Source organism: Cydia strobilella, chromosome 11 (assembly GCF_947568885.1).
Source record: "Cydia strobilella chromosome 11, ilCydStro3.1, whole genome shotgun sequence".
Lineage (NCBI taxonomy): Eukaryota > Metazoa > Arthropoda > Insecta > Lepidoptera > Tortricidae > Cydia > Cydia strobilella.
The window spans coordinates 9,836,718-9,864,710 of record NC_086051.1 but is presented as its reverse complement, the minus strand read 5'-3'; the positions used below and the strand labels follow the sequence as shown (position 1 = coordinate 9,864,710).

General features: G+C 36.9%; 1 protein-coding gene across 1 annotated transcript; it reads right to left on the bottom strand.

Annotated features, from left to right (window-relative positions):
- Positions 1-2: 2 nt before the first annotated feature.
- On the bottom strand, positions 3-27,964 carry LOC134745171 (heterochromatin protein 1-like). The gene is made up of 6 exons (XM_063679159.1): positions 27,567-27,964; positions 27,313-27,456; positions 24,342-24,488; positions 23,897-24,043; positions 1,778-1,902; positions 3-1,517 (listed from the first exon to the last, which is right to left on the bottom strand). Exons 1-6 carry the CDS (start codon positions 27,810-27,812, stop codon positions 1,493-1,495), a joined length of 834 nt encoding a protein of 277 aa, XP_063535229.1. The 5' UTR covers positions 27,813-27,964; the 3' UTR covers positions 3-1,492.
- Between the last annotated feature and the right edge of the window lie 29 nt (positions 27,965-27,993).

Genomic DNA, 27,993 nt, shown 5'->3' with positions numbered 1-27,993 from the left:
GCGGTAGGCCCTCTGGCAGCACAAATCTTGCGTTCATGTTTACGTATGACTAGTTTTGTCTACCTAAGTTTTCGTGATTTATTAGTCACCCTTTCGTGTTTCATAGCGAAAACAAGAAATTGTAATAACTGCTTAAATAAATAATACATATAGTGCTCTTAATAAATACGAAAAATGTCGAAAAGGAAATCGCGAGTGTAGACTTTTTTTGAAGATGCTGAAGGCGATGCAAATAAAGTGAGGTGCACCCAGTGCTCGTTACTAAATCATATCAAATATAAACACAAACACCAAATGCCTCAGCTGGCCGCTGCAATTAAATCTAGCGATTCATCACCTCGTTCCATTTCTCTGCCGCAACTACCGCCGACACCATCACCGACACCGGCGGCTATATCGGCTCCAGCGGCCAGCCAATCTCAAGTTGTTATTCTCAACGTTGTATTCTCAAAGTATTCTCAATGTTGAGATTCTCAACGTCAACAGAATATCAAAGACTGTTTTTGTTAGAGTAGAATTGAAAGAGTTGAAATAAAAATCTTATCTTTCCTGAAGATTAAATAGTGCCGACTATTCGGCTAATTTTGCCGACTAGTCGCCGACTACAAATGTGGCCGGATAGTCGGCTTTCCCGACTAGTCGGTACATCCCTAATATATATATATATATACCTATTTCAACAACCATGAGACAACTATTTAATTGCATGTCTGTAATTTTGTACAGATGTAGTGTTGTACAGATAATCCTTAATTTACCATCGTATTTTCACGAAAACGCGTGTTATTCTATTTCAAGTAGCATGACAAATACGAACGTTTCCGAGAAAATACGAAGGCAATAGATTATGCCCTACATCTGTATTACATGTATGTACTTAGCGTAGAGTAATAATGAATTGAAGACGCGTTAACTATGTCATGTCCCTTGGTTTAAAAGAAGTCAAATAAAACCTATTACATTTAAATATTCATATTTAGTTTCAGTTCCTGAAACGCTTAAGAAAATGATAGGATAATCGCGAGTTTTCACACAAAAAAAAACCAGATCAATACCCAAGACACTAACATCACGGAAAGGTAACGGTAACATAACATAGCAAACTAACATAAGAGGGATAAGAATAGCGTCTTCAGTTATGTACAGTCAGCTGCAGGAAAAGAAGTTTGTATGCGAAGGTGCTAAGCGAATAGTATTGCTGACTGTACGTCCACAATCGAGTTCCTTCAACATTTACCTTTTTAAACCAAAATAACTGTGGTAAAATGACTAAAATTCAAATCGCTGCCTACATAGTACATTACGCTGATAAAAGTAATAAAGCATTCGAACTTTCAGATTGTGGTCCCCTCTCCAACTCATATTCAATTGTAGTGGTGTCTGGCCAAAACAAGATAAAAATAAAAAATAGGAAAATAAAATACGGACACGTTCTGCTTACAAACAAGTAGGTCCTACTGCTTTCTTCTTATGGGAGGTCATAAACTTGACATTATTCCGCGTCGTCGTAGCGAACTCTGAAAAAAAAAACAATAAAAAAATATTAGTAGCAAAAGTATATTATGTCTTTATTCATAAACATCTGTAAAATCTAACATGCCATAATTGTTTGACCATATTTGTCATTGTTACATTTGTGCTTGTTGTTTAACAGAGGTATGCTATGTTTTGTGAATAAGGGGGTTGGAGTAGTCCATCCATATTTTCAAGTAAAGGTACGCGTGGGCCAAATCAAGTGCGAAACATTTTATACTTCAAGGGCAAAAATCTCACTAACCTCTGCTTCTGACCACGCCTCTTGCTGAGTCTGCGGCCTGAAGAAGGGGCTTGTAAGGTAAAGCGGTTTGTAGTGCCGGGTGCCACTCTTAAACTGCGACTATCTGTGGATTTGGCTGCTTCCACCTAAAAATTACAATTTCAAAATGTCAATGTATGTCAAGTCAAAAATAAAATTGTAGATTCCTCATGCTAATTCTTAACTTAATGGTTTAAGCTTAAACAAATAAATATATTTTTAAATACAGGGTTATTTTGGAAAAGTTAGCCATAAGTTGCGAAGTCCCCAAAATAATCTTAGTGAAATAAGAATAATACCTTTTTTTTATTGTAGCCACTTTGAAATGCGAATATTCAACGCGTGCTTGGTCACCCTAAAGTACGCGCTCGGAGGCGGGGCATAACGTTATCAATTAGTACGAGACACCCTTATCTGTCTATCTCTTACTAGTAAGAAAAAACTGGCCAAGTGCGAGTCGGACTCGCGCACAGAGGGTTCCGTACATTACACAATTTAAACAATGTATTTTTTATGTGAAACGTGAGTGAAAGGTAAATTGCGGTTTACGATTATGACGTATTAAAAAAAAACTACTGACTAGATCTCGTTCAAACCAATTTTTAGTGGAAGTTTGCATGGTAATGTACATCATATATTTTTTTTTAGTTTTATCATTCTCTTATTTTAGAAGTTACAGGGGGGGGGGGACACATTTTACCACTTTGGAAGTGTCTCTCGCGCAAACTATTCAGATTAGAAAAAAAAAATGATATTAGAAACCTCAATATCATTTTTGAAGACCTATCCATATATAGGTATGTAACACGTATGGGTTTGATGAAAAAAGTTATAATTTTTGAGTTTCAGTTCTAAGTATGGGGAACCCCCAAAATTTATTGTTTTTTAGGGTTCCGTACCCAAAGGGTAAAAACCGGACCCTATTACTAAGACTCCGCTGTCCGTCTGTCACCAGGCTGTATCTCATCAACCGTGATAGCTGTTGAAATTTTCACAGATGATGTATTTTTGTTGCCGCTATAACAACAAATACTAAAAAGTACCGAACCCTCGGCGCGCGAGTCCGACTCGCACTTGGCCGGTTTTTTTTTCTATTTTTGTGTGAAAATCTTAATGCGGTTCACAGAATACATCTACTTACCAAGTTTCAACAGTATAGTTCTTATAGTTTCGGAAAAAAGTGGCTGTGACATACGGAGGACAGACAGACAGACATGACGATGACGAATCCATAAGGGTTCCGTTTTTTGACATTTGGCTACGGAACCCTAATAAAAAAGAGGGTACTTAGTTTGTCTTGCACGCGGCTGAGTTGCGCGCGAGCGAATAGGTCTTTTACTAGCTTTTGCCCGCGACTTCGTCTGCGTGGACTTAGTAACCGCAGCTAAAGTAAGAATAGCGCCTGGAGAAAATCTTATAGCAATCTAAATTTGAGCATATTATGCACACAAATTAGCAGGCACTCGTTAATTATCTCAATTCCACCCCGCTTTTTACTTTCTTCAGGGATGATTTTCGGGATAAAAACTATCCTATGTCCTTCCTCGGGACTCAAACTATCTCTACGCCAAATTTAAACTAAATCGGTTCAGCGGTTTAAGCGTGAAGAGGGAACACACAGACAGACAGACAGACTTTCGCATTTATAATATTAGTGGGATAGTGGGGGCTGGGGGGCGACATTCGCCCGGCGGGCGTTTGCGATGCCCTGATTGGCTATAAGATTGTATTAGAGATGGGCCGAATATTCGGTAATTATTCGGTATTCGGCATATTTTTCAATGTTCGTATTCGGCCGAATAGTTCGGTTTGCACTGCCGAATATTTACCGAATAAACAATTTTTTTTAAGGGTGTCCGCTTATAGCTGCCACGGGTGCACTTCGCGATTAGATGCCCAACCACGAAGACTGAACTGAAATTCGCAAATTGCGGGCATCTTTTTAACCGACTTCAATTTCATAGAAGGAGGAGGTTCTGTATTCGGTTTGGGCTATTTTTTTTTATGTATGTTCACCGATTACTCAGACCCGTGGTCCGATTTGAGTAATTCTTTTTTGTTCGAAAGGACCTACTTCCAAGTTGGTCCCATATTAATCTGGTTCTGATCTGATGATGGGATCCCTGAGGAATTGAGGGAACTCCTCAATTTTAAAAGGCACATGTATGGTGATTTTTGTATTTTCTTAAGCAACTTGAGCATTTACTCTCGAAAACGACCAATTTTATTAAGTGGGTCTGATGATGATGATTGTTTTGATGATAGTGATGATGATTTTTCTCAATGTAGGATGTTTAGCGATTACTCCGAGACCCGTGGTCCGACTTGAACAATTCTTTTATTATTTGAAAGGAACTACCTCTAAGGTGGTCCCACATTAATCTGGTGCTGTTCTGATGATGGGATCCATGAGGGATTAAGGGAACTCCTCAATTTTTAAAGGCACATGTATGGTGATTTAGGTGTTTTCTTAAGCAACTCGAGCATTTTCTCTCGAAAACTACCAATTTGATGTGGAGCTGATGATGATGATTGTTTTGATGATAATGATTTCAGCGATTACTCCGGCACCCATGATCCGATTTGAGTAATTCTTTTTCTATTTGAAAGAAGTTACCTCCATGGTGTTTTCGTAACAGTTTTGGTTTTGATCTGATGGTGGAATCCGTGAGGAATTGAGGGAACTCCTCAATTTTTAAAGGCACGTGTATGGTGATTTCGGTGTTTTCTAAAGTAACTCAAGCATTTCCTCCTACACCGATTTGATGTAGTGCAACTGTAGCCTAACCACGAGTTTGACACTAAATATTCGCTAGCGTCTTTGTAACTTACTTTGTACACTAATATCGGTACGAGCGAGATGCAAAAACAATAAAAACAGTAAGTTACGCACACGATAGCGAATATATCAATGTCAAACCCGTGGTAAGGCTACTGATAATGAAGACCACGGACGAAATGTGGAACTTCCCTCGTATGTGTATTATGATTTTTAATGTAGGTAGTGTTGGAAACAACCAAAGAGACTTAGAGGTGAGGGGTAGGAGTGAGAGGTGAAGGTAGAGGGTATTAGTGTTTGGGGGGTTTGAGGTTGGGGATTGAGGGGAGGTGAGTTGATGGGTCGGGGTCTGAGGGCTTGGGACTTACGGGATTGGGGGTTAGGGTTAGGAGTTAAGGGGTTAGGGGTCGGGGAATGGCGGTTGAAGGGTTGGTGGTTTAGGGTCGAGGGGTTCAGTGATCAGGGATTGATGTGCTGTGAGGTTGAGTGATCAGGGGATTTGAGGGATTGGGTCAGTGGCGGGGCGGAGAATGGATTTAGTGACAGGAATGATTTCCCAGACGGACTCGAGGAAAATTCTGATTATTTAATAAAGTTTACGAATTTAGAGTTCAACATGATTTTGTTTTTTATTCATGCGCCACGCTCTTAACAATGTCTTAAAACTAAAAATGGAAAAATAAAAACTTTTATAAAAAAAAAGATAAACCGACTTCAAAAAGGATGAAATAAAATATTATCCTTTTTAGGGTTCCGTGTTTAAGTATATGCGTTACCAACTGATATGTTTGAAGTCGGTGCCAAGCCAAGTAGTAACAATACCAGTCAAAAATAATCAGCTTTATGTCTATAAATCCCATTACAACTGTACAAATATTATAAACGTGAAAGTAATTCTGTCTGCCTCTTTGTTACCTTTTCATGGCTAAACAACTGAATCGCTTTAGCTGAAATTTGGCATGAAGGTTCCTTGAATTGTTTTATATTTTGAAATGTAGTCCTCTGGATAAGCGACAGAAAATAACTGTCCCAATCCCACACTTGCGTGCTATGGACTGTTCAAGAATTAAGTAGTAAGGAATGCTCTTTAAAAAATACGACGAAACATAAACGCATTAGATTTACACTAATATGCCGACAAGCATGGTAAGAATTGCGCCAAGAAGGTGAGACAAAATCTTGATCAGATCCCCACTCATAGTCAACTCCGGGGTAGCGTGACGCGCAGGCGTAATCAGTTGGTCGTGCCCGCGTGTCGCCTCGCGAAAACTAGGAAGTCTATGCATGTACTGGGAATCAGACTGTACAACATACTGGACGATGAAATAAAGCAAGCTTCTAGCGATGCAATATTTGTCCGAAAACTGGAAGCCGTACTATTAGAAATGGCTTGCTATACCATTGACGAGTTCTTCGATAGCCACGGGTCATTGGCTCAATCGCGTACCTACTAAATTATATAGGAATATAATAAATGTTTTTGTTATTAATTGTAATAATTATGTTTTGTAATGTTATTAATTGTATTATTGTATGCTTAATTGTAGAAATGACTTGTAAATGTAAATATTTACCAATAAATATCATATCATATCATAAGGTTCAACCGTGTGTTCTGTTCTGAGGTGTGTTCTTAAATACCTACAGAAAGTTCGTTTATTGTCGTCGTGTAACGCTGCGTCTTACATAGGCGAACACTCGCGAACGCGAAGCGAAGCGACGCGGCGCGGCGCGGCCGGCCCAAGGCGTTCGCGTTCGCAACGAGATCGCCCACGTAGGACACTTCTATAGGTATCAAAGGATTAATTAAGGCGCCGTTTTGCGTTCGCGTGTTGTTCGCCTACGTAGTACGCTGCGTTAGGCAATCCAACGTACATACTTATATAGCCGCATCCTTATCGAATTGCACCAAAATGACTATGAATATGTGGTTCATAATTTGGCTTGGCACCGACTTCAAACATATTAGTTGGTAACGCATATACTTAAACACGGAACCCTAAAAAGGATAATATTTTATTTCATCCTTTTTGAAGTTGGTTTATCTTTTTTTTTATAAAAGTTTTTATTCTTTACTCCAATAGGGATTTTGACTATTTTTTAGAACTGTTTTCATTTTATAGATAGACACGTAATTATTGCAAATAAAATTATTATTTGTATCTCCTTCTGGATTTCACGGGCCTATAAATCCCGGTCTTTTGATAGGCTTGCGTGGGGATATAGATCCAACACGTAGAGGCCCCTTGGAGAGCTTTAATGTCATGTAGAATGCCTGCTGGAACCCGTTCACAGGTGCAACAATAGACACCCATGAACCGGTCGCAGCAGGCATTGGGACTATTGTAAAAAGTGAACAGTATACTGGTTTATGGATTGAAGTTTGGCTGGTCAAAAGATTATTATTATTATGTGTATCTCCGTTTTAAAACTCTCGGGTCTTTCGAGCCCGGTCATTTATAAGGCGTGCGTGGGGATATCCAACACGTAGAGGCCGTTTGGAGAGATTTGATGTCATGTAGAACGCCTGGTGGAACCCATTCACGGGTACATCAATAGATATCCGTGAACCGGTTTCAGCAGGCATTGGAAACTATTGTAGAGAGTATGGACAGAGTACTGATCTATGGTTTAAGTTTGGGTGGTTAAAAGACTGGGCTATTGCAAAGAAGTCCGGACACCTGCCATAACATTGCTTGCACAAGTTATCGAGGCAGGCGGTGACTCGCCACTCGTTAGATGGGCACCTGATGCGCCATCGTAAAGATGGCCAGACGCAACACCGGAGTGAGCGGCTCAGGGGTGTCGAGAGGTGTGCTGCGCTTTCTCCGAAGTTACTCGCGGCGTTATGCCCTTTAACACTTCCACCCCTGGAGCATATAACTCTTACGACTCCCCTCTGGACGGCCAATGAAGGCAAGCCAGAGCTGAGAGTCCTGCGGGTCCCCTTGGGGTCCACTCCGACCGACGAAGACACGCCGGAGACGGAGACCCTGACCGACTCTCTGGAGCACTCGGGTCCGTGGGGTCGTCACTCCCCAACAGCTCGCCACAAGCTGCCCTGCGGGCTTATTATTATTATTATTTAATAAGCAGGCAGGCAGTTATGGCAACTGATATGGCCTGTATCCAGTAATCATAAAGATATGTAGTTATCATGAACGGGTATTAGATGTAGTGTTATGCTTGTCTAATTTATTTTTAAATTGGTTCACATTTTGTGCTGAAACTACGTCTTCTGGGAGTTTGTTCCAAGCCCTTACTACTCGGTTGCTCAGAAAGTGTTTGTTAGGGTTACTATGAGACCTATGCCTTTAATGCATTTTTTATTAAAAATTAATAAATAAAAATATTTTTTTTTTATTCATTAATTTTTAATAAAAAATCGACGTTAATAAGTTTAGTGTTTAAATTTCGCGCAAAAACGCTCCATGCTGTCACGTGATCTGGATGACTTAACGAGGTGATAAACAAACGACTGTCGGTGCCAGAGGACCACCAGGTTTGACAACTTGTCTGTGTTTCTCACGCCGTGACGTCACGTCACGCGCTCCGATTTGCGTTTGCAGTCACGTGATGCTGGGCATTATTTTAACCCTTAAATGCATATTGTTGCCAAATGTATACAAAGCATTGGACAGCTCAGAGATTCCTAGATCCTACATCCAAATTAAGAGGCCGGTGTCGATTTTAGTCGCAAAAATGTAAAATTGATAGATTTCTTCGATGAAATTGTACACCTTTTGTTACCAAATTGAAATAACAAGTACTGGTTTCTATTAGCACGTCTTCTTATCTTGCCTTTTATCAGATCAATTTTTTGAAAACAGACTCACTAAATTAGTAATGATTTTTTTTCTGAAGGACGTTTAGGTAAACGCGCGTAAAGCATTGATTTTGTCGCTCTTATTTGTAAATTTCGTAAAGTTTGGACTGCTAAAAATGGTAAATTTGTATTACACATATTCTGTACTTGGCCTTTATCAGATTACATTTTTGTTATATGACTTAGAGTTCGAGGAAATGAAAGTTAAACGAATTCAATTTTCTCCAGAAATTACTTCAAAACAAGTTACAATTTCTCTGAAAAATCGACTTAATTTCAACGTAATTTGGATACTTGAACAATCTACAACATTTGCTGAAACTATTCTTATACATCAATTTGTATAATTTACCACCATAATTTTTTGATGAATTTTTAAAAACTGCCCCTTCTCTTCACATATTACCGGTGACGCACGCTCGCGACCTCATTATTAAAAGGCAAGATGAGAAAACGTGCTAATAGAAACCAATACTTGTTATTTAGATATTACGTAACAAAACAAGTATAATTTCAACGACTAAATGTATCAATTTAAAATTTTTGCTCCAAAATCGACTACGGCCTCTTAACTAAATAAAATCATTTTTTCCAACAAAAAATAAAAAATCATGGATTTAAGGGTTAAATACTTTTAATTAATTTATTACGCATATTTACACTCAGAGATGGGCAAAATGTAATCGACTAACGATTAACGATTAAGATTACAATAATTAATTGCGACTGACGATTGAAAACGACGATTGATCAATCTTAGTTGTATAGAGTGCAACTAATTTAGTTGCAACTAAATTAGTTGCCGATTGATTTCGGACAACTAAATTTTGTAATCGACTAATTAGTTAGACTATTTTCTCGCGACTAATGTTAGAAGCAAATTGAATAGAATACCTCGGTATGGCTATGTTGACAGACTGATTAGGACATCTTAACGGATGTTTAAAAATAAAATAGTCATGTATTACTTACGATATTTTGACCGTTTCTAAGGAGTGAGATCTGTTCTCACTATTATTTTGCTACTAAAGTAGTGCATCTCTCTGAAATTGGATTAAATTTCTCTTATCTAAGGGTAAATAAGAACTGGGTACTTTGTGCATTAGTAAAATAACACTTAAAAAAACACAATTATATAAATCAAACTTTGTATCTATACATATAATAAAGCGGAAGAGGGTCGAAAGTCTGTACATGGAAGATATTCGAAAAAAAATTGGCTGGGGATACTTAGAATCGATAACAGAACACATTCCAACAGTTTTTAGAATTTTTGTCTGTTTATCTGTTTGTCTGTTTATTTGACCGCGCAACTAATGAAAACGGCTGAACGGATTTTGATGCAAACTTTACTAATCTGTCGAAAAAATCCACGGCCAGGTTATAGGCTATAAAAATTTGAGAAATTTTACCCCTAAGGGGGTTAAAAAGGGGATGAAAATTTGTATGGGGTTCAAGATTTATTTTAAGCTAGCAATTTGAAACTTCGTAAGAAGATATATTATTGAAATACAATAAAACTAATTTCAGCGTTTTTGAAAATTCATCCCCTAAGGAGGTGAAATAGAGGTTGAAAGTTTGTATGGAGATCAATTTTTTTTTAGTGCGTTACTTGAAACTTTGTATAATGGGCATATTATTATAATTGACGGAGAGCTGGTGGAAATTTGGAGTAGGTCCTTGAGGCAAGCTGAAAATTTGCCTGATGCTTCTCCTATCTTACCCTACCTCAGCACTATAAGTCTGGCTGCAGGGTAGCGGGTCTAAACCAACCTATAAATTTTTAAAGAATTTTTTTTTTGGTGCCCAAAAAAGGTTCTTGAGGCAATCTGTAATTTCTACAAGTGAAAATTTAATATCTAAATAGTCATAAAAAAATTATGCCAGACGATTTGGCCGGGTCTTTAACCTTGCCAGACGCGTGCAAAATATTTTTTCAAAAAATTCAAAAAAGGTTCTTGAGGCAATCTGTAATTTTTACAGGTTAAAGTTAAGTATCTAAATAGTCATAAAAAAAATAAGCCAGACGATTTGGTCGGGGCCTTCTACCTGCCAGACGATCTAGAAAGTTACGTATGGCACTTACTCGCACGCAAAATTAAGTTTGTTATCCTGTATAAATGTATGCTAATACAAAGTTAATTTTGTAGTGCAGAAAATTAAAGATAGAAAAGTACAAATTTGGATGTACGATGTGATTGTGAGCAGTGTTGGCCGAACGCTAATGCCATTAACCATTAAAAATTAACAATTAAAAAGGTTAATGGCCATTAACCATTAGCCATTTAATTCGGATTAAAGTTAATTCGGATTAAATTTTTGAGACGTTAATGGCCATTGAAGTTAATTCGGATTAACTTTAATTCGGATTAACTTCAATGGCCATTAAAGTTTCAAAAAATTAATTAGAATTACTCTCAATTGCATTAACGTCTAATAAAATTACATTCGTGATATTTTAAAATGAGACAGCAAAATGACCCTGACTGAACCCTGGCAGTAGTAGCAGTACCTACCTACTACCTAGTAGAATTCTGGTTTGGTGAACACAGACATACGCGGTTTTGGTCATTTAAATCGTCTTGATGAGCACTTCGGAGAGCCGTACCCATGATAGAGCTGATGATGAACCCTGGCAGTACCTAATGGATCTAAGGTTTGGTGCAACATAGGCACACGCTGTTTTAGTCACCCGACTCGTCTTGATGAGCACTTAGGAGAGCAGTACCCATGATAGAGCTGATGCTGAACCCTGGCAGTACCTAGTTGATCTAAGGTTTGGTGCAACATAGGCACACGCTGTTTTAGTCACCCGACTCGTCTTGATGAGCACTTAGGAGAGCAGTACCCATAATGGAGCTGATGCTGAACCCTGGCAGTACCTAGCGGAACTAAGGATTGGTGCAACATAGGCACACGCTGTTTTAGTCATCCGACTCGTCTTGATGAGCACTTAGGAGAGCAGTACCCATGATAGAGCTGATGCTGAACCCTGGCAGTACCTAGTGGGTCTAAGGTTTGGTGCAACATAGGCACCCGCTGTTTTAGTCACCAGACTCGTCTTGATGAGCACTTAGGAGAGCGGTACCCACGATAGAGCTGATGCTGAACCCTGGCAGTACCTAGTGGATCTAAGGTTTGGTGCAACATAGGCACGCGCTGTTTTGGTCATCTGACTCGTCTTGATGAGCACTTAGGAGAGCAGTACCCATGATAGAGCTGATGCTGAACCCTGGCAGTACATAGTGGAACTAAGGTTTGGTACAACATAGGCACACGCTGTTATGGTCATCTCACTCGTTCTAATGAGCACTTGGGAGCGCAATATTTGAATATTATCTTGAGATACATAACTCATAAGATAGATAACATATACTTATGGCAGTAAGCAGTAGGTCTAGGTACTTACTAGGACTCAGGTATGGTCCAATCTATTCACGCGCTGTTTTGGTTCATCCTTTTTAATTAAGTTGATGGGAATAGTAACAAAAGTGCTGCCGAATCAATGTTTTGTAAATTTTTGTATTATTCAACACTTTCAGCGCCAAGCGCCCCATTTCAATAACAAAATGAACCCGACTATCGGGTTCTTGGCACTGAAAGTGTTAACTGATCATGATTACCAATGTCATGGTCATGCAATATTATGTAAGATATGAAAGAATATGTTTGTATTTATGAACTGAATCGGAATCCTTACAGGGATAAATTAAAATAACATATTTATTTATCATTATTTATTTATTTAAGAAAATATATTACAAATTATATACCACTAATTATTTTATCAATTATAAAAATTAAGTCATTATTTTATACATAATGATACAGATGTAGTGCATAATTGTTTACCATCGTATTTTCGCGGAAACGCACGAACGTGTCTTGCTATTTCAGTCAGTCTCAGTACAAAAATACTGAGGTTGACAGAAGTAGCATGACAAATACGAACGTTTCCGTGAAAATACGACGACAAACACTTATGCACTACATCTGTATCATTATGTATAAAATAAGACTTAATTTTTATAATTGTTAAAATAATTAGTGGTATATAATTTGTAATACATTTTTTTAAATAAATAAATAATGATAAATAAATATGTTATTTTAATTTATCCCTGTAAGGATTCCGATTCAGTTCATAAATACAAACATATTCTTTCATATCTTACATAATATTGCATGACCATGACATTGGTAATCATGATCAGTTAACACTTTCAGTGCCAAGAACCCGATAGTCGGGTTCATTTTGTTATTGAAATGGGGCGCTTGGCGCTGAAAGTGTTGAATAATACAAAAATTTACAAAACATTGATTCGGCAGCACTTTTGTTACTATTCCCATCAACTTAATTAAAAAGGATGAACCAAAACAGCGCGTGAATAGATTGGACCATACCTGAGTCCTAGTAAGTACCTAGACCTACTGCTTACTGCCATAAGTATATGTTATCTATCTTATGAGTTATGTATCTCAAGATAATATTCAAATATTGCGCTCCCAAGTGCTCATTAGAACGAGTGAGATGACCATAACAGCGTGTGCCTATGTTGTACCAAACCTTAGTTCCACTATGTACTGCCAGGGTTCAGCATCAGCTCTATCATGGGTACTGCTCTCCTAAGTGCTCATCAAGACGAGTCAGATGACCAAAACAGCGCGTGCCTATGTTGCACCCAGAGATGGGCATTAATCGATTAATCTTTTAGTTAACTAATCAATCGATTAAAAATATCAATCGTCATTTTTTAATCGCGATTAATTTAGTTGCGATTAAATTAGTTGTGAGAATGTTCGACTAACAACTAAATTAGTTTTAGTTTCAATCGACTAAATTTCACGATTAAATCTATATTAAAACTACGTAGTCGCCCGTTTTTGCATTTTTTATCTTGCAATATGTAACTACAAGTACGTATTTATGTAACATACGGAGGTACTCGTATGTTGTAACTATGTTAGTTTGGGTAGAATTTTGCGACTTATTTTGAAGCAGATATCTTCATCCGATTGAGCTAAAATTATGTATACACGTTTAATTTGAAATGCTTGAATGACAATGCAAATAATGCCATCATATTATTATAACGATATTTTGATAATAACGACAAATAGCGAAAAACTGCATTGTTTACAAATCGCAAACAATAAAGTAGGTTGGTGCATTATTAATACTTTGAATTATACGATACTGAGTAAATCTTAGACATAGAAACTATCAATATTTTGCTGTCTCTGACAATAGTAAAACTCTTTTTAGTGTCACGCGGTGACAAAACAATGGGATAATCCTACTTACCTGGAACTGGAAGTTGTTTGTTGCATTTTGGTGCAAGTGCCGACGCATCTTCTAAAAATAACACGTTCTATTGAATGACACATCTGCATGTTGTTTATTATCTACGCGGTCTATTTTGTTTTCAACGTGTGGTCATTAAACTTACTTACTTTAGTAGCAAAATAATAGTGAGAACAGATCTCACTCCTTAGAAACGGTCAAAATATCGTAAGTAATATATGACTAATATTGTCTTCGGTTACCGCGATAGTTACTCATGAAATAAAACTATGAAAACGGATTATATCGCGTATATTGAATTTATAATACATCCCGACGTTTCGAACCCTTTACACCTTTCGTGGTCAACGGGTGACTGAGGAAAAATTACAAAGTGCAAAAATACCCACATACTAAAATAATGAACAATCATAGACTATAAACTTTAAGGCTGGTTTTGCATGTACAACCAGCCTTAAAGTTTATAGTCTATGATTGTTCATTATTTTAGTATGTGGGTACCACGAACGCTGTAAAGGGTTCGAAACGTCGGGATGTATTATAAATTCAATATACGCGATATAATCCGTTTTCATAGTTTTATTTCATAATACATGACTATTTTATTTTTAAACATCCGTTAAGATGTCCTAATCAGTCTGTCAACATAGTCATACCGAGGTATTCTATTCAATTTGCTTCTAACATTAGTCGCGAGAAAATAGTCTAACTAATTAGTCGATTACAAAATTTAGTTGTCCGAAATCAATCGGCAACTAATTTAGTTGCAACTAAATTAGTTGCACTCTATACAACTAAGATTGATCAATCGTCGTTTTCAATCGTCAGTCGCAATTAATTCTTGTAATCTTAATCGTTAATCGTTAGTCGATTACATTTTGCCCATCTCTGGTTGCACCAAACCTTAGATCCACTAGGTACTGCCAGGGTTCAGCATCAGCTCTATCATGGGTACCGCTCTCCTAAGTGCTCATCAAGACGAGTCGGGTGACTAAAACAGCGTGTGCCTATGTTGCACCAAACCTTAGATCCACTAGGTACTGCCAGAGTTCAGCATCAGCTCTATCATGGGTACCGCTCTCCTAAGTGCTCATCAAGACGAGTCGGGTGACTAAAACAGCGTGTGCCTATGTTGCACCAAACCTTAGATCCACTAGGTAGTGCCAGGGTTCAGCATCAGCTCTATCATGGGTACTGCTCTCCTAAGTGCTCATCAAGACGAGTCGGGTGACTAAAACAGCGTGTGCCTATGTTGCACCAAACCTTAGATCCACTAGGTAGTGCCAGGGTTCAGCATCAGCTCTATCATGGGTACTGCTCTCCTAAGTGCTCATCAAGACGAGTCGGATGACTAAAACAGCGTGTGCCTATGTTGCACCAAACCTTAGTTCCGCTAGGTACTGGCAGGGTTCAGCATCAGCTCCATTATGGGTACTGCTCTCCTAAGTGCTCATCAAGACGAGTCGGGTGACTAAAACAGCGTGTGCCTATGTTGCACCAAACCTTAGATCCACTAGGTACTGCCAGGGTTCAGCATCAGCTCTATCATAGGTACTGCTCTCCTAAGTGCTCATCAAGACGAGTCGAATGACTAAAACAGCGTGTGCCTATGTTGCACCAAACCTTAGATCCATTAGGTACTGCCAGGGTTCAGCATCAGCTCTATCATGGGTATGGCTCTCCGAAGTGCTCATCAAGACGAGTCGGATGACTAAAACAGCGTGTGCCTATGTTGCACCAAACCTTATATCCATTAGGTACTGCCAGGGTTCAGCATCAGCTCTATCATGGGTACGGCTCTCCGAAGTGCTAATCAAGACGATTTAAATGACCAAAACCGCGTATGTCTGTGTTGCACCGTTGCACCAAACCAGAATTCCACTAGGTAGTAGGTAGGTACTGCTACTACTGCCAGGGTTCAGTCAGGGTCATTTTGCTGTCTCATTTTAAAATATCACGAATGTAATTTTATTAGACGTTAATGCAATTGAGAGTAATTCTAATTAATTTTTTGAAACTTTAATGGCCATTGAAGTTAATCCGAATTAAAGTTAATCCGAATTAACTTTAATGGCCATTAACGTCTCAAAAATTTAATCCGAATTAACTTTAATGCAATTGGTTAATGGCGGAACTAATGGTTAATAAAATTGATCAATGGTTAATTAAAATTAACAATTACGGCCAACACTGATTGTGAGTATATATTTATGATAATTATGGGTATGAATAGGGTGTGGGCATAGTACATATGAAATTAGCGACAATATGTCCAGCTGTATCTCTATTGTAGATACATGGGTAGTTCATCAGTTATGACGAAGGCCTAGGCCGGGAAATATTTTTATTTTATTTTAATGTAAACATGGCGTGCATGGCTGTGTTCATGATTTTTTTTTCATCTTTCATATATCATATAATATAATTAAATAATAAATAATTTATTAAATAATTAATTAATTATTTTAGGGGTTTAATATAATTTTAGTCTAATTTAATTTTAATTTTAATCTTAACTGTAATATAATAATTTTATGTAATGTTATAATGTAATGTATTATGATCCTAAGTTGATTGAAATAAATGAATAAATGAAATAAAATTAATTACATCACACGTTTAGGGGGGGAGGGGGTCAAGAAAATGTGACATGTTGTGAGGGAGTCACAAACTTTGTGACGTCACTATAAGTTATTTAAATTATTTTATTCGCTGTACAGTTAAATAACAAGTTTTTGGAACGATAATCGTTTTTAATCGTTTAATTTTCTTGACATGCAATGAAATATCGTCCTCATGTGCGTCAAAACAGCCTTCAAAGTATCACGTTTCGGGCGGAGCAACTCGAGAGAACTGTAAAGCGAGGTTTAGACTAGCAAGAACTTGCATGCAATTTACGTTACATTACCGACTACTAAGGTAAACTGCATTCAAAATGTTTATCAGATACCGCAATGTAATGAAAATTGCATGCAAGTTATTGCTAGTCTAAACCTCGCTTAAAGGAATTTCATACGAAATTGAGTATTGTTTTTTATTTTAATGTAAACATGGCATCTGTGTTCATGCGAACGGGCTAAACAGCTGAAATTTGTTTTAGTCGGAGCGCAAAAATAATCAAATTTTCTTTCCCGCGTAAGCAACCCTTAATTTATATTTAAAATAAACGCAAAAAAAAAAAAAAAAATCTTTATAGGGCTGTATCTGCTAAAGCATGCGTCGTAGCGCAAAAATAATAAAATTTTCGTTCCCCTCTAGGTAACCCTTAATTTATATTTGAAAAAAAAAAACCAAAAAGACAAAAAAATCTTTATAGGGCTGTATCTACTAAACCATGCGTCGTAGCGCAAAAATAAATCAAATTTTCGTTCCCCTTTAAAAAAACCCCAAAGAAATATAATAAAGAACACAATGAAAATCAAAAAAGAAAACAAAAGAAAAATAAATTTATAGGGCTGTATCTCCTAAACCATGCGTCGTAGCGAAAAATAATAAAATTTTCGTTTCCCTCTAGGTAACCCTTAATTTATATTTAAAAAAAAAAAACAAAAAAAAATCTTCATAGGGCTGTATCTCCTAAACCATGCGTCGCCAAAAATAATAAAATTTTCGTTCCCCTCTAGATATGATCCTTAATTTATATTTGAAAAAAAAAAAAAAAAGAAATATCTTTATAGGGCTGTATCTCCTAAGCCGTGCGTCGTAGCGTAAAATAAATAAAATTTTCGTTCCCCTTTAAAAAACCCATGTGATAAATAAAAAACACAATAATAATAAAAAACAACAAAAAAACGTTATAGGGCTGTATCTGCTAAACCGTGCGTCGTAGCGCAAAAATAATCAAAATTTTCCTCCCCTTTAGGAAAGCTTTAGGAGTTAATATAAAAAATTACCAAAAAGAAAAAAAAACAACTTTATAGGGCTGTATCTCCAAAACCGTGCGTCGTAGCACAAAAACAATCAAATTTTCGTTTCCTTTCAAGGAACCCATAAGTGATATAAAAAACACAATGATAAAATAAAAATAAAAAAACGTTATAGGGCTGTAACTGCTAAACCGTGCGTCGTAGCGCAAAAATTATGAAATTTAAAAACAACGAAAAATAAATATATATATATGGCTCTAGCTTCTAAACCGTGCGTAGTAGCGCAAAAATAATAAAATTCTCGCCCCCTTTTACCCCACACACTGAATAACCTATGAGTACATGAAACAATCACCATCATCATCATATTTGTATTATTATTTGTATTATTCAAGCATTAATAATAAAATAACAAATTCACACATTATAATAATTACAACACATTACTATTCTGTATTTAAATTGTACATGTATTTATTAAAATTACAATACATTCTTATAAATTCGGTCATATTACATTTACTATATCCCTACTAATACTCAGTGTACATAATTATCATAAATATACAAATATTCATAATCACAATCACATCGTACATCCTAATTTGTACCTTTTACCTTTAATTTACTGCACTACAAAAATAACTTTGTATTAGCATACATTTATACAGGATAACAAACTTAATTTTGCGTGCGAGTAAGTGCCATACGTAACTTTCTAGATCGTCTGGCAGGTAGAAGGCCCCGACCAAATCGTCTGGCTTATTTTTTTTATGACTATTTAGATACTTAACTTTAACCTGTAAAAATTACAGATTGCCTCAAGAACCTTTTTTGATGTTTAAAAAAAAAATATTTTGCACGCGTTTGGCAAGGTTAAAGACCCGGCCAAATCGTCTGGCATAATTTTTTTATGACTATTTAGATATTCAATTTTCACTTGTAGAAATTACAGATTGCCTCAAGAACCTTTTTTGGGCACCAAAAAAAAAATTCTTTAAAAATTTATAGGTTGGTTTAGACCCGCTACCCTGCAGCCAGACTTGTAGTGCTGAGGTAGGGTAAGATAGGAGAAGCATCAAGTAAATTTTCAGCTTGCCTCAAGGACCTACTCCAAATTTCCACCAGCTCTCGGACCATAATATAATACAGGAAAAGTGATTTTAGCGTTTTCAAGAATTCGTCCCCTAACAGGGTTAAAAGGGGGTTGAAAGTTTGAATCCATTACAAATGCTTTGAAACTTCTTAGAAAGGTATGATAGACGATTACAAAAAAACTAATTTTGAGGTTTTTGGAAATTTAACCCCTCAGGGGGTTGAAAAGGGGATGAAAGTTTGTCTTAGGGTGCAAATTTCATTTTAAGCTAGGAACTTAAAACTGCAAAACGTTATTATATTAAAAAGCAAGAAAATTACTTTCAGCGATTTTAAAAATTCATCCCCCATGGTGGTGAAAAAGGGGTTAAAAACTTTATCTTGATAACTATATCATTTTAGCTACTAGGCCAAGTTAGGTATCGTTTTTGTATAAATCGGGTATGCCGAATTCATTTATGATATCAAAATGACACCATTCCCGAGTGAAAACACAAAAAATATGAAAAAACTTTTTTTAATTTCTCTTTACGCTTAAACCGCTAAACCGATTTAGATAAAATTTGGTATAGAGATAGTTTGAGTCCCGTGGAAGAACATAGGGTAGTTTTTAACCAAAAAAATGGAGACTGCGTTTGCATGGAGAAGCGGCCGTGCCCTTTCCTCTTAATAATGGTCACGAAGGTGGGTACTTTAAAAAAAACATTTTTCAGTAAATGTCAAACGATTTGGGACTTAAACGCGTTACCATGCCTTCCCGAAAAAAATCGAATCGTTCGCGAAAGTCTCGCAATGCATTGCGGCCACAAGGGGCAGGGCAGGAGTCTAAGAAAAACCACGGTGAGAGACTCAGTGGCGCTCTAGCCAGGCAGGTCGCTTCGCTTTCGGCTGAAACGGCAAGCCAGCGCGAGTTCTATTGTGATTCCAAATACATCGTACGTAATACATATGTAGGCGCAGATCCTGACGGAGTGTGGCGCCGGAGAAGCCGTGTTCATCCCGCGTATCCCCCTCATTCCGAGCAACTTCCCGTTCCGCTTCAAGCGCCTACAGGTCCCCGTCCCGTGAGCGTCTGCTTCGCTATGACCATCAACAAGTCGTAGGGGCAGATGCATTTCCCCACTCCGAAAAAAAAAAAGGGGCAGACGCTGCCCGCCGCCGGCGTCATGCTTAGACTGATTTGACTGGAGGACCGATTTGGATGACATGATTTTGATGGGAACAGCCAAATATTCCGAAATACGTTTTTCCGATTTTTATAACCACGACTTTCATAATCCCGATTATTTATAAGTCCGAAATATCAAAATTACGATTTTTAAATTGGATGGAATTTACACGATGGAATAAAATCACGAATGTGCTATTTCCGAAAACTTAAAATCCGATTGTCACTTGACAGAAAGCTTAAAGTTCCGATTTTACTCTTTTCCGAAAATATATTTTTTTCCGAATTCCTAAATTCCGAAAAATCATTGTCCGATCGGAAATAAAATAATTCGGTATTCAGAAATTTGGTTTTTTACAAGATCGGAAAAATGAAATCCGTGATATTCAAATGAAGACTCACGTTTTAGTAATTATTACGGGTACCTGTCGTGCCGCATCATGTTAAATTCGGCATAAAATATTTTTGGCATAAAAATTCGGCATAAATAAATTAGACAGAACTGCGAACCTGCGAACCCGAACTGTTGCTAGAAGTGGGTTAGGTTAGGTTAGAACTGCGACCCCCAAGAAAACAAACTGTTGCTAGAAGTGGGTTAGGTTAGGTTAGAATTGCGACCCCCAAGAAAACGAACTGTTGCCAGAAAAGTAGGTTAGGTTAGAACTGCGACCCCCAAGAAAACGAACTGTTGCCAGAAAAGTGGAAATTTAAAAATTGGCATATTTAAAATAGGAATCACGTTAATTCGGAATAAGGGCAATTCCGAATTCGTGATTTTGAAAATCGTAAATGTTAAATTCGGTGTTTGCCACCATCGGAATTGTTATAGTTGGAATTATGTAGTTCGGAATTTACAATATTCGGCTTTTTGGGTTTTCGGAAATATAAATCTTCGTGATTTTCATCATTCGTAATTATGACAGTCGGAATTTTGATGGGTCGAGCATTTAAAAATCGGAATCATAAAATTCGACATTCTAAAATTTGGAATAAAAATTTCGGAATTATGTAGTGTACCCGATTTGCATAGGTACAGTCAAGGACGTAAAAATACAAAAATGGTACTGTATCGTTCGATATACACCTACTACTCTATGCCGTTTAAACCACGCCAAAAATTTGAATAAGGGCAAAAAAAATATTCTTTTTGGAGTGTAATTTTATTTAGTGGTAGCAAAGAGGATATAATATTATAGAGCGGTACTGTCATAGTAAATTTTGTAACCACAGTAAATTCACTGCCATCTATCGACACACTTTAAAACTAAAAATGAAGATTTATTAAAATACGATAAAATGTATTTAAATATGGATAAATGATCTTTTTTATTTGCATTAATTATTTTTATTATTTTGACCCATGTTATTTCACTGTTATGCGTTAAAATTGTTAAATAATAACAAACGAAACCGTCAACGCCCTCTATACGAGAGTAGGCAAAAGGTAGTAGCGACATCTGATCGAGAATCAAATTTTCGTGATTTTCGAGGCACGTTTTTTTCCTTAGACTGTATCCATCTATTACGGAGTTATATCTATCTTTGGTGGTAGGTACCTAATTGTAAAATATTTTATCTGGACTACAGTCCTCTAGCGTATCCATCTGTCAACTTTACTTTAAGTTCTGTCTCCAGGGGACAAGGAGATAAATTAGGGGTGAATTAACCGCTTACTGACACAGACCGAATTCCACGCAGGCGAAGCCGCGGGTACAGCTATATTAAATATAAAAGCAACCATGATATGTATTTAGTTAAACTATATGAGGTTAGTCTTGCAATCGTAAAAATAATAATTAAAAGCAAAAATTATCAACAAATCAACGTTGTTTATACAATAACATGTTCATATGTGATAAGATAAAACATTAAAAAACACAGTTATAATAAATCAAACTTTGTAGGTATATTAAACATTCAAAGCAAAAAGTATCAAAAAAATCAACGCTGTTTATACAGTAAGATGTTTATATGTGATAAGATAAAACATTAAAAAACACAGTTATAATAAATCAAACTTTGTATATGAAACAAGCGGCTGATCGACCAATTCGCTACCGGTCCAATATATTGGCAATAGCGGTAATAAATAAAATATGTATGTTGATTGATATATTTGAATGTAGAATGACGCAAGGAAAATGTACCATAGTTAACGCTGAGAGTTCTTTACAAAGTGGTTTAAATATTTTTAATGACCAGTTGACCACACGTTGAAAACAAAATAGACCGCGTAGATAATAAACAACATGCAGATGTGTCATTCAATAGAACGTGTTATTTTTAGAAGATGCGTCGGCACTTGCACCAAAATGCAACAAACAACTTCCAGGCCAGGTAAGTAGGATTATCCCATTGTTTTGTCACCGCGTGACACTAAAAAGAGTTTTACTATTGTCAGAGACAGCAAAATATTGATAGTTTCTATGTCTAAGATTTACTCAGTATCGTATAATTCAAAGTATTAATAATGCACCAACCTACTTTATTGTTTGCGATTTGTAAACAATGCAGTTTTTCGCTATTTGTCGTTATTACCAATATATCGTTCTAATAATATTATGGCATTATTTGCATTGTCATTCAAGCATTTCAAATTAAACGTGTATACATAATTTTAGCTCAATCGGATGAAGATATCTGCTTCAAAATAAGTCGCAAAATTCTACCCAAATTAACATAGTTACAACATACGAGTACCTCCGTATGTTACATACATACGTACTTGTAGTTACATATTGCAAGATAAAAAATGCAAAAACGGGCGACTACGTAGTTTTAATATAGATTTAATCGTGAAATTTAGTCGATTGAAACTAAAACTAATTTAGTTGTTAGTCGAACATTCTCACAACTAATTTAATCGCAACTAAATTAATCGCGATTAAAAAATGACGATTGATATTTTTAATCGATTGATTAGTTAACTAAAAGATTAATCGATTAATGCCCATCTCTGTTTACACTTACAAAATATGATTTTCGGCATTCTAATATTCCCTGCTATGGTAAAAACATAAAATTTTATATATTCGCAATTCATGTCAAGTTGTCAACATCCCTATTATGGCGTAATTAGGGTGACAGAGAAGGATGCCCGCAATTTGCGAACTTCGGTGTTCACGGTAGGCCCTCAGGTATGACACGGTTCCGTTTCTTTTCATAAAATTTCCCGGTCGGTCAGAAGGGGAAGGATTAGTGCAAAGCGCGGACCTGTATGAACTTTTTTCAGCTTTTTAGGCAGTTTTGCCCAACCGAATATTCGGTTCGGTATGAGCTGAACCGAATGTTCGGCCGAATATTCGTATTCGGCAAAGTCCATATTCGGCCCATCTCTAGATTGTATAATCCCTTTGTGCTTGCCAAAGTATTGCACTAATATAAACTAACGAGTACAGTGACCATATTTTTTGTTATTGATAGATAAAAATGTCAAAAAAAAGTTGTACTGCTAATCTATAATGACATATTCAAATATGGCTACCTGGTCAAAAATGACCCTGTATTTCGAATATTTCCCGATTTAATTCCCGACGGCGGAGTGGAGTTGAATGGCAGACACCGATATGTTGGGTATGCCGATGACCTGGCCCTTCTAGGAGAAGTGGCCGAAGACCGTCTGGACGCCCTAGGTACCACTGGAGAGACGAAGTGCAGAAAGACCTCAGCGAACTCGGCGCCGTCGACTGGACAGAAACGGCTTTGGACAGAGTAGCATGGCGGTCTTTGGTGTCGGAGGCCAAGATCCATTTCGGCTCGCCGCGCCACAGCAGTAAGTAAGTATTTCGAATTTTCGAATATTAGTGAATCAGTAGTGATAGTGGTCCATCTATTTAGACAGATCTACACCGATCAAGCCACCATGAAACGAAAATGCTACACCACTTGAGAAATTGTTAAGATATCACTAGTTCGCAAGCTGTTGCTTTTATTAATTATACTGAAGAATTAACAAAATACAATGGTTTATAACAAAAATACATTTGGGTATGCTATGAAAAATTAGGTTAGGTGGAAGAAAAGTTATTAGATTGAAAGAAATTATTTGGATTTATAATTTACCTTTTCCATAAACTTATTGATCAAGTCCGTGCAGTTGAGATTGTTTTCAGGCTCCCAAGAATCAAATTTGTTAGACCATCCTTTCCAATGGATCAGGAACTCTCTTTTGCCATTTTTGCCATGATGAACCTCTAAGATACGATCAACCTGCAAACAGATAACTATATTTAGTAAAAATATTTGTTTTCATTTCACTGATTCTTATCTTTATTTAATAATGAAGCAGGTGAATATTACAGATCTGTCTATTTAAGTTATTAATTAGAGAGATCTGTAAAAAGGGTTTAGCAATAATTGTTAATTAAAAAAAAAAACTATCTATAAAGTATTGAAAAGCTTGGTTTGCTTTTTTTCTAAGCTCTTATTAGACTTATTAAAAAAAAACTCTGGAATGTAAAATAATTTAGGAAGTAAGGATAAGATATTTGTATAATTCATGTCTCACCTCATATTCAGCATTTTCATCAGCATTCTCACTGTCCCACTCAGTTTTGGCTCTTTTAGCCTTCTTAGGGCTTGATTTTTCTTTTTTAGCTCCTCTCTTCTTCCCTTTCTTTGGAGACGATTCTTTTTTCTTCGTTGAATTGCCTTTCTAAAATAAAAAAATACCATTATAATGGGTTTAACAGACATGGGAAAACGTAAACAAAAATTATGACAGACTACTAGCATTGGACATGCAATATTAACTAAAACCGGCCAAGTGCGAGTCGGACTCGCGCACGAAGGGTTCCGAACCATTACGCAACAAACGGCAAAAAAATCACGTTTGTTGTACAAACAGAATAACATAAATATTTAGGTGGGGCTCCCATACAACAAACCTGATAATTTTGCCGTTTATGAGCAATCTGAGCGTAATCGTACGGAACCCTTCATGCGCAAGTCCAACTTGAACTTGGCCATTTTAGTATTTGTTGTTATAGCGGTAACACTAATACATCATCTGTAAAAATTTCAACTGTCTAGCTATCACGGTTCATGAGATACAGCCTGGTAACAGACGGACAGACAGCGAAGTCTTAGTAATAGGGTCCTGTTTTTACCCTTTTGGTACGGAACCCTAAAAATGAATTAAGACTGTTGATTTACTATATCGTTCCAGTTTTATACTAAAATCACAATGTAATTTTAGTAGCTATCTGGAATATAAAAAGGTGACCTAATTGGTGGGACCAAAGACTCATTGAATGTACTAATGTGTGCTTCTTCAGACTTGCTGTTATACATGGTGTTACTTGAGCCACTGAAAACCTGAGACACCCCAACAATTTTTATTTATTTTGAACTCATCTTGAGTATTTAATTTTAACAATTCTATTCGACTGGTAATGCTACACAATATGCTTCGTCGTTTTAGTGACATGAAACAATTGCTAGTTACCATCGTAAACGCTGTTAACAGACCATTTGCATACCTTACTGCAACAAGATAAGGTTTACCAATGGCCATTGACAGAGAACGTGTCAAATGCTAGTTATTGATATTGTTGCATTACAAACCTGCAGAATGGGCGTATAAAAATTATAAATTTATAAAAAAATTAGCCCCATTAAAACATGGCGCATTCTCCTATCGATTCTGAACAAACTGTTTTTAGGTTTTCAGTGGGTCATGTAACACTGTGTATAACTGCAAAACATATTTATAACTTGAGGCACAACTTTTTAAGGCAAAAGCTACCATAATAATAATAATAATAAGCCTGACATTGTGATAATAGATCGATCGCAGCGCCGGGCCGTGCTCGTCGACATCACCATCCCCCATGATGAGAATCTCGTGAAAGCCGAGAAGGACAAGTCCAGTAAGTACCTAGACTTGGCTCACGAGATAACCGCCATGTGGGATGTTGATTCGACGATCATTGTCCCGATAGTCGTTTCAGCGAACGGTCTCATAGCGAAGAGTCTCGACCAACACCTTGAGAGACTCTCGCTAGGTGGTTGGATCAAGGGTCAGATGCAGAAGGCGGTGATCTTGGACACGGCGCGGATAGTCCGCCGGTTCCTCTCTCTGCGGCCCTGACCACCGGCAGCTTGGGCCCTGCCCCGCTGCTGGCGGCACCCTAGGTTAGGTTTTTTATAATTTGTTTATATGTATTTTGTATTGTTTTGTAAGTGTTTTTATATTTTACTTTTATATGCATATTATAAAAAACCTAACATAAGAAAAATAATAAATAAAGATAATAATAAAATACTTTATTGTGCACTACAAAGAAAAATACATGTTACAAACAATGACAGGACATAAGTGAGTAGGTAACAACAGGCGGACTTATCGCTAAAAAGCGATCTCTTCCAGACAACCTTCAGATAGCGATTCACTGGCTAGAAATAAGTTAATGGGCAGTGCAAAATAACAAAGGTGTAAAGTTTACAAATCAAATACCTAAGTATAAATAACAAACAATGAAAAATAAACTACATAAACTACATATATTATTTAAGCAACAATAATACACTACATAAACCTACACAAAATACATAAATACATAATGAGAATTCAAGCAAGAGAAGAATAACGACCAGGTAGCGTGAACAAAAAGAAAAGTATATATGTGTAAGTGAAAGGACCAAGACTAAGAAAGAGATTTTAAATAGTGTTACCATATTGATAATAATAATTAAATCTCTCCTATTGTGGGGTAAATGCCGACTCCGATAGGGCAATAAAAATAAAGTGAGAAAGCTGCAATGTGAATCGCTAATGACCTGTGTGACCACAAGTGTCAGTGAGACGCCCAGCTTAATGATTTACAACTCTGCAAGCACTTTGATTGTGGCCCAACAATAGTATGAGTTACATAGTTTTATACCAGGTTGACATATGTATAATTCTTCACAAATGATGATGATGCATTCCTGTTATCCCTCATTAGGGACATAGGGCTCGCAGTAGAAGCCTCCATTTGTCACTATCTTGAGCGACTACTTCCTGCTCTTTCTAGTCGAGTCCAGTTGAGCCAGCCTCTTTCTCAACTGATCGCCTCCATGTAGTACTCGGCCTCCCCGACTGTCTACTGCCAGCAGAATGCCAGCAGGGACCCTGCTTGGCCAGATGGCTGTCTGGCCTATGGAGTATGTGTCCGATTCAATGCCATTTCCTTTTAAGGATTTCCCGTCCTATGGGTATTCTCCACAAATATGTAATAATTATACTCGCAGTTGCAATAATGCATAGACTCACAACATTAATGTATTTACAGAAATTCCATCTATTGATAAAGTAAGGATGCTAAAATATTATTTATTATGCACATGCAATAGAGATAAGAAAAGGCAGGTCAATGTACAAAATTATTTGTGCTTAGCATCCTTACTTTAGCTTTAGTCAAACTGAACGGTAGGCTACTGATCAAGATCCAAAAAAACTGCCAAAATAAATTGCAAAGTTCATATTGTATACTTACTTCCTCATGATATTTGCTGATGAGCTCAGCGCAAGAAAGAGTATTTTCAGGTTCCCAAGTGTCACTGTCAGCAGAATAACCCTTCCAGCGAATAAGATAATGCAATTTCCCTTTGATCTTCTTAGAGTCAACCACTTTATCCACCTTTAAAAAAATCCATATTAGGTACATTACCATGATTCCACACTAAAGTAAAAAGTCTAATTAAATTTGTTACCGAATAAATCTTATGTTAGTGAGCTTAACCCAAGTACCTCGTATTCTTCTTCGGCGTTATTGTCCTCTTTTTCAGATCTTCTTTTCTTGCCTTTGCTCTTAGCAGACTTTCCCTTTTTTCCGACTTCTTTTTCTTCGGATTCGCCTCTGGGTTCAGCGTCTGACTCGCTAAGTTTATCATTTTGATCAGAGGTTTGTGTATCAGACAGATCATCATTTATTACCGACCCGTTGGCAGATGAAATGCCATCGTCGTCCGCACGGCTTTTGGATACTTTACGCATTGTAAATTTCTTGAAATAAACAATTATGACTAAGAACCTTCTAGTGGTTAGTAAACACTGATGAACAACACGAAGTCTCACTGAAATTCGAACGCCGAAAATATACTTCGAATACGCAATAGGAGGGAAAATGAAAACTTGGCTTGGCTTGCTTGTTTAACTTTTTTAAATTCGTTCAAAT

Coding starts and splice junctions, on each gene's coding strand:
- LOC134745171 (XM_063679159.1), bottom strand. CDS start 27,812: ATGCGTAAAGTATCCAAAAGCCGTGCGGACGACGATGGCATTTCATCT. Junction 27,457..27,566: donor ACGCCGAAGAAGAATACGAG/GTACTTGGGTTA, acceptor ATTTTTTTAAAG/GTGGATAAAGTGGTTGACTC. Junction 1,903..23,896: donor TCAATAAGTTTATGGAAAAG/GTAAATTATAAA, acceptor TGTAATTTTTAG/GTGGAAGCAGCCAAATCCAC.